An 8,269-nucleotide genomic window follows, 5' to 3' on the forward strand; every position below is an offset into this window, starting at 1 on the left:
TTAGATAGATTGTATCATTCTCCGTCATTTTATAATGTCACACATCTCTAATTTGAATGATAACCTCATTAGAAAAGTAATATATTAGGTAGAGATATTGTGAAAAAATAGGATAAAGAATAAAATAGAATTATTAAATAATAAGTAAAGACAAAATATAGAAAAATATTAACACTTTGTTTGGATGGTTGTTGTGTATTCTTTCATAATGTATTGTATTGAATATATTGTATTGTGTTAATGAATACAGTGTTTGGATAGAGAATGAATTGTTCTCCGTCGTTACGTAATTTCATACACTCATAATTTGAATAATAAACTTACAAGAAAAGTAGGGTGAGGTTAGAGCTATTATGAAAAGGTAGGACAAAAGATGAAATACGATATTAAATAATATAAAGACAAAATGAAAAAAAAAAAACATTGAGGTAAAGACGCAATCACACCAAATTAATCATTACATAGTCTTTTCGTCTTACGATTTAAATGATATTGTATGATAAAATTTAAATAATAATCAAAACAAATATTATATTTAAAACAACAATCTTCAAATCAACTGATTTTAACAATTACATGAATTAAAGAAGAGCTCGCGGCCATGGAAGCTCCACGATTATGTCACGTAGTTCTCTCTTTTTCTGCCATGAATAAACAAACCTAGCTCTGAAACCGCCATCTCCATCTCCTCCAAAATTGACCCACTTTCTGGCAGAGATCACAAAAAAGTAGCTAAATACAGCAAACAATGGATCATTACAAAGTATTAGGGTTAACACGGAGCGCGAACAAGGAAGAAATTAAGCAAGCGTTTCGGAAATTGGCAATGGAATTTCATCCCGACAAACACGCACATTCTTCGCATCAGTTAAAGGAAAACGCTACGCTCAAATTCAAGCAAGTTTCCGAAGCTTACGAGACTCTGATCGACGATCGCAAGCGCGCTGATTACAATATCCGGTCCAATAGTTACCGGAATTCTGCGAATAATTATGGCGGTAATAGTGACTATTATAACCGTAGTTATCAGAACGGGTATAGGAATAGTTATAATTATGGGTATGGGTATAGTCGGCCTACGGATGCCGGCGGTTCTGCTAGCATTGTTACCAAATTCGAGATGGTTCTGCGGTTCATGACGACGCGGGCATTTCTCCTCAATGCTGCACTTGCCGGGTAATATTTCGTGTTCCCTAATCCATTTTGAAACATGGTAGTTGATTGATACATAGCTTTAAGTTTTATTAGTAGTAATTATTATCACAACAATAGTTCTGTCTCATTCTCAAACTAGTTTAAGTTTTAGCTATATGAATTCCCAATATCCATCATGCTCGAATTGGACTTGTTTCATTTCCATACTCATTAATTTTATCTTTTAACTCTAGTGGAAGTCATATTAGAAAAATGTTAAACTTGAAAGAGAAGGTCACAGAACCAACAAACTTTGAATTTTGAATAGTTTAATAAAAGTATCTTGGAATGCCCTAAACAGAGATTGTCATATAAATTGGGGAAGAGGAGTATTGAATTTGCTTGTAGTTCTTGTGGCAATATGCCCTTGTTAAAAAGGTTTATTTGAGGCGATATGTATTGTGTAAAGCTGTGAACTTTAAGGGCGTTTTTGTTCCATTAGACCTAATGGTTGAGTCATGTGAATATGTGATTTTCGTAGTTGCCAAGTCAAAGTGGAGGTCCTGAGTTTAACAGTCATATGAGTTTGTGTTAAGACTTATATGTTGGTATTCTTCCTACTTGTGTGTGGTAGATGCTGTCGATGTGCAACAGTTGGAGTTACACAATTGTAAATATATTCCTAATACTTGATCTCTCTCACCTTCATCCACCCAAAAGAAAAGAACATATTTCTAAATTGTCTGGTTATTTTGGGCAATTGGGTACCGAATTTGCTACATTTATTGGTTTATTGGTATGTGGTGTTATGTATGCAGTATCAGCTGCAGTTGGTTTTCCATGTAATTTGAAGTTTGGTTCTTCTCCATATATTTTCTTTTGGATATGGTAGGTTTTGACTAAATAAGTGAATTATAGTTAAAAGTCAGAATCTTTGTGTTACTTCTAACTTTTGCATTTGTGCCTTACCAAGGTTCATGAATTAGTCTAGTTTCAAGTTTTGAATGTGGATATTCAACGATTCTGATCTTTCAGTTCAATCTTGATGTGTTTGTAATGAGGGAACTGTGGTATATTGGCATTCCACTGAATGTATGGTTATAGCACTTTAGCTGGATCATTAAGGAAGACACCACCTTGGGTGAATGTTGAATTCTATTGGTAGTTTCTGTGATACTTCTAAGGAAACGGTCATCAAGACCAAATAGGAAGGTATCCAAGAAAATTTGGCATTTCAAATTTGTCTCGTCGACTGTCCAGTCTCATCCTTTGGGTTTGGGTGAATTCTATGTATTTCTAGTTCCTAAACTTCCTGATTCATGTGAAACAACTCGATTCTTCAAAACATCATCCTGTTCTTTTACTTTACCTCAATGTTTTTGTTATGGATAAGTTATTTTCCTCAATTTTTACCCAGTTAGAATCTTCTAAGGAACTCGCTGATATATACTTCTCTGCAGTGTATTGTTAGGTGCAACATATGTAGTTGATGCAGGTGGGGAGGCACTATGGAAGATGCAAAATTCTGGAGTAAGACTTCTTTTCCTTTTCTCTATCACTCTCCATACACTTTTTGTTAATTGAAACTGCATAGAGATTAATGAGCAAACTATTTAACTGAGAACAAGAAAAAGAAATGTGGTCCAAGGTTTTAATATTGCCTTTACTTGGTAAAAAATTTGGTCCCCCTTTTTTTTTTGTTTCAATGGTAGGATTGTATATTTCACTGGGTATGTTGTTGTTGACATGTGAGCAGGCAGTGACCCCTACCTTTTTGAGCTTATTTTTCAGTATAATGTATCATATCTTATTATTTCTGTAATCTGTGTAGTTTCTGTTTAAATTTATAGGAACTTCACTAAAGTCATTCAGTTGTAGAAGTATTTGTTATATTTAGTAAGCAGTAAAGTCTCAGAATAATTTTCCCTAACAACCTTCTTTGTGATCTCTGAGTGTAGAAATCGTTTGAAGAAGCAATGGAATCTGTAGAAAAAGCTAAAGCATTTGATGACAAAAGATGAAAGGGGTTCTGCTGTATAGTTGTTTGTTTTTGTCGACGGGTTCGAATTTGCTCATGGAGAACCCCTGCTTCATACCTTGTTAAATAAGCTATTGCAATTTGCAAATAGCTGAGCTGAGATCTTCAATTGCTGTCAAAATTACTCAAATTTTTTTTATAGATACAGAGAGGGAGAGAGTAATTTGTAAAGTGGTTGAGCAGCGTGCATCCTTGTATATAAGAAGGAAAATATATTTGGTGGCACTGCTGTTCTTGTATTATGTAATATTATAATTATAACCAAATGAAAATGTGTAGATATAGGCAGTCAGATAAATATAATTTGACTTGCCTAAAGTATAACATGTTAGATACTCTCTCTGTTCCTAATTACTTGTTCACTTTTCTTTTTATAGTTGTTCCTAATTACTTGTTCATTTTGACAAATTAAGAAAAGACAAAATAATTTTACCTATTATATCCTCAATTAATTACTTTGAAAAAGATACAATTTTTTGAAAATCTTAAATTTTTAATCCATCCACTTAATAATTAGTAGGGGTAAAATGATAAACTCACTATGTCAATAATTGTTTTCTTAATAGGTGTGTCAATTCAAAAGTGGACAAGTAATTAGAGACGGAGGGAGTACGGAGTAATTTTTTTTTCTTACAAACATGCTTCACTTCCTTTCTTTTGAGGTGAGTTGAGAGTATCGAAAACATTTTCTCTACCCTCCAAATAAGGTCTATATTAATCTTTACCCTCTCAAAATCCCACTTGTGGAATTACGTTAATATTGCCATTGCTGTTGTAGTTGTGAGATTATTTAAAGTCGTGTTTGGTATAATTATTTTGGTAAATGGAAAATGGGTAGAACTATCCATGAATTTTCTGTTGTTAGTTTGGAAATCAAGTTGTTATTTGTTATTACAGCATTATTCAAACCAGCTTGCACACACGTCGACTAGATGCAATCCAGTACTACAAGTTCAAAGTATAACATGCATATGCAGAAGGGATCACCAATAGGACTGGATTTTCAGTAGTTGACAAATAGGTAGAACTATTAAATGATCTCTGCTGGCTAAACAAACAGAAAAATGAAGATGAAAAATGGGAAGCAGCTCATTATGTACAAATAATTGTACACAGAACTGGATTTTTCAGTAGTTGGCAAAGCTTTGAGAGAACTCCATCCAATGTGTTTGAAAGAATACAAGTGAAGGCAATAATCTTTTCTCATAGACTACCTGACTCTACTATTTGTTTCATTTCCTCTTGATTTCTATTCCTTGGCTACGAAAAAAGCATCTATAGAATGTGCATCTACTGGGATATGATCCCATCCAAATGAGATAGTGTCAAGAAGGTCAACAAAGAAACAAAAAATTATAACTTAGCGACTGCAATAAGCGGATGCACCAACTTTAGTTAGAGAGACAAAACAAAGTTCAGTCACATATCAGCTGATGCTGCTTATGGACATGCAGTAAGAGATGCTGGATTGATATATGTCTCCTGCATCTTTAATGCCAAGGTGAACCACCAATGGTTATCCTTGTTCAAGTGAAACTGAAACTAAGGCAAGCTTCCCCACTCCACAGCTATATCATGCAAGTACAGAACAATACACCCAACTTAAACAAATTGGAAAGCAACAACCATCAAAATCATTTCAGTAGGATAAGTAATGAAGAAAATTATGCACATACTCTTCATATGTAAGGATAGATTAGCTTTAGACTTAGATGTGAAGTCATAATTATGAGTGGAGCTTCTGGCAAAAGTTTATTGATAGAAAAAACTTCTAATGTCTTGCTTCAAAGATGGTAATTTTATTCCTCTGACCAGGGGATCTGTTCAATCCTGTTATGGTAATTTTGCGCATGGAAATCTTTCTATCTGTATAATCAGGTCATAGGTACACCTGTAAATTATGTGTAACTAGAACTGAGCCAAAATAGAAATAGTACATCCAAAACAAAAACACACAAGGAAGTGCTTTAGGGCCAAAAAAGGAGGTAGAAACAATGATGGTTGATGCAAGGCAATACCTAGATTAGCCATTGAACATTTCTCTGCCTATATGCAACTGCATTCCTCAAACAATATGCTTCAGATTTCACAAACTTCGGAATAGGTTCCATTTTCATGAAAAATGCTTTCAAACAGGTACAACAACATACCCAATGAAATCTCACAACTGGGGTCTGGGGAGGGTAATCAACTAAAAACAATTCAGTACTAGTTTTAGGTTAAAACAGTATGTTAGCAACTGAGCCAACATTATCACAGAAAGAAAAAACAAAGCAATTAAGTCAGACATACTCTTTTTGCGAGTTGGTTTACTTAGCAGCTGTGCTTATTCCTCTTTAATATATCGCACACAAAGCTTATGACCTGATTCTATCTCGAGAACACTTCACCTCAAATGGCTCCTTGCAAAGAATTGGTTCTACTAGCTTTTAAAGGAAACATTTCCTGAAAGCAACACTCCAAACCAGTGCAAGGTCTTTGAGATTAAGATGGATACCGAAAGATCTTCACATTGACAGCCCTTGAGTCAGAGCGTGAGAGAAAGAAAGCACTGATACCTCTCACCAAGTACCAGATGAAACTAGGAGATGAATTTTCCAATCCAGTATAGAAAATAAGCAGAATCCTAAGAGATCATGTACATAGTTAAAACTACCAATAGATGAAAAAATTATGTTGCACATTGTTATTCTGAGTCGTTGAATCAAGATACAGTGCAACTACTCTTTAGTTGTATGTAGCAGTTGATTCCCTTTCTATTCGGATGTACACTACAATCCAAGAAAATAACATTAAGTAGAATGTTAAGCATTCAAGAGGTTTGGGTCAAACCTAAAATTTCAATAAGTAACTTGTCACCAATAGAACTGTAACGCATAAGCAATAGAACTACTTACACCAATAGTTGATACATAGCTAAGTACTTGAATTTAACAAATCATATAGTATACGACACGTCAAGTTCATGGAATACATCTTTTAGCCCATGTACAAATGGGAGTTATAACACTCTTAACAATATTATGTATACCAAAATCAGTTAGAGAATCAATAGAGGGACAAACCTCACTAGACTTGTGATTTTACAGATAGATCAGAAAAAATATAGCTGAGTTGTCCCTTCCTGCTCGGAACCTTGAAACAAGGGTGTACCGAAAGCAATTAGTTTCCTTCTAAATCAAAATATATATCTTAGAACTCAATATATCCTGTACTTTCTAATTTCCTCCTCCACATGTCAGTGGTCAGAACATCAAAAGATTCGTCGAAGTCCCAACAACGAATGGCTCCATCAACAGCCTTGTCAAGAAGTAAAAGATGACCCCCAAAGCAATGGATATGGGAAGTGCTGGCAAGGCACGTCGACACACTGCTAACAGTATAAGCGTGCACCCTAATCCAGATATAATAGCGAGATAACAAGCATAAACAGTCATCAAATCATACATTGCAGCTCTCCCCACCAACACACTATAGAAAACAAAATCTCCCAAACCAAGCTTTATCCCCCTCCCTCTTTCCTCCTCTTCCTCAATTTCCCTCTCCAAAACCCGACCACGATCACTCTCATTACTTTCTCTTATCTCTTCATTGACCACCGGCCTTTCTCTTTCGTTACTACTACTACCCATCAATGGTAACATCTCCCCCTCAATTTCAACCTCTCTAACACCATCAATATCTTCACTTTCACTCCTCATCTCATTCACACCCCTCCCATTCTGAACCACATTTTCACTACTCGACATAACCCGAAGCTCAATTGGGTCCCCATCAGAAAACCCAGCTAACAAAAGCCCTAAATTTGGCCCTCTATTCCCTGATCTCGAACCCACATTAGGCCGGGCCTCGTACACCAAAGCAGGCAACTCTTCATCCCTACTTGAAGCCAGCTCCACCAACATCTTCAACGGTCCACCAGGAGCTAAAACTGCAACAAGATCATACAAAGCAAGGGCAACAAGCACAACCCAAGTTGTCCATTCAGGTAGTTTCGTAAACCAAGCTGCTACAATAATCCCTAAAGCAACCATATACATTTGGTTAAGCAGAATCGGAACCCCTTGTGAAAACACAGAAATGACCCCCAAAATGGTGAAATTGAAAAGGAGGAGACAAAAAGTGAAGGAATCAATCGGGATATTGAAGTGCTGAATAAGAGTAAGACAAATCGACCCACCCATCGAACCAAGAACGAAGAAAGCAGAGAAACGGATGTAGTATTTCAGAAAATTAGTGAAACGATAGTAATAGAGGATTACCAGAAGGAATGTTACAAGGGTTATGAGGACTACAAAAACGACGGCGTTTAGAAGAGCTCCTTCGAGCTTCTGGGTAGTAGTATCGGAAGATGATTCGAGGTATATGAGGTTAGCGGCTGTACGGATGACTTGCTGGTTATCGGAGGAAGATGGTGAAGAAAGGGTATATACGATCAGGACAACTAGGAACATGCAGATGGATACTGGTGACATTACTCCGATGATCTCAACTCCGATCGTCTCCAGAATGCTGCCGCCGTCCATTTTCGGGTCGCCGGTCGGTGGTGGGGTTTGGGAGTGGTGAAGTTTGTCTGTTTGGAAAATCTCAGCATAAACTGAATTTTGGCATAACAGTAAGGGCTCGTTTACCAATGGGGCTGCTCCTTCTTTTATCAGAGTTTTCGAATTCAAGCTTTGCTATGAAATTTTAATAGGAGGCACTTCTCCCAAATAAATTTTTACATGATGCAAATTCGGAATAGTTGAGGTCTAATACGGTATCGAACCTCGAGTGAAAAATTAAAAAAAAAAGTAAGGGGTTGTTTAGTTAATGGGATAAAATGAGATATTTGAATTGCCTTTTGAGGTTAAATTAATATTGTTCTTAGTTGATAACTTGATAAAGGTCAATTAAATATTCTATAAATTTAATTTTGAGATATTTTATCTTATCACGCATACTAAGCAATCGCGAAGGGCTTGTTTTGTTGCAGAATAAGTTATTTTAAAATTATTATCTCATTCTTAATGTGGGACAAAAATAATATTATAGTCCCACAATTAGGGGTGGGCATAATTACCGGAGAATCGAAAAATTGAATTGAACCGAGCTAAT

At 35.8% G+C, this 8,269-nt stretch overlaps 2 protein-coding genes and 1 long non-coding RNA gene across 5 annotated transcripts in view; 1 reads left to right on the forward strand and 2 right to left on the reverse strand.

The window, feature by feature from the left end:
* The window catches only part of LOC125840965 (uncharacterized), a 229,332-nt gene that overhangs the window by 19,870 nt on the left and 201,193 nt on the right, over positions 1–8,269 (reverse strand). The window lies entirely within an intron of this gene.
* On the forward strand, positions 549–3,233 carry LOC125840954 (chaperone protein dnaJ 72-like). Its single transcript, XM_049519942.1, has 3 exons — positions 549–1,176; positions 2,595–2,664; positions 3,093–3,233. Exons 1-3 carry the CDS (start codon positions 749–751, stop codon positions 3,153–3,155), a joined length of 561 nt encoding a protein of 186 aa, XP_049375899.1. The 5' UTR covers positions 549–748; the 3' UTR covers positions 3,156–3,233.
* On the reverse strand, positions 6,078–7,737 carry LOC125840938 (presenilin-like protein At1g08700). Its single transcript, XM_049519920.1, has one exon. The coding sequence runs from the start codon at positions 7,696–7,698 to the stop codon at positions 6,418–6,420; it is 1,281 nt and encodes a 426-aa protein (XP_049375877.1). The 5' UTR covers positions 7,699–7,737; the 3' UTR covers positions 6,078–6,417.

The sequence above is a fragment of the Solanum verrucosum genome, unplaced genomic scaffold (assembly GCF_900185275.1).
Source record: "Solanum verrucosum unplaced genomic scaffold, falcon-dt-bn FXZP01000196.1, whole genome shotgun sequence".
In the NCBI taxonomy this organism is placed as follows: Eukaryota; Viridiplantae; Streptophyta; class Magnoliopsida; order Solanales; family Solanaceae; genus Solanum; species Solanum verrucosum.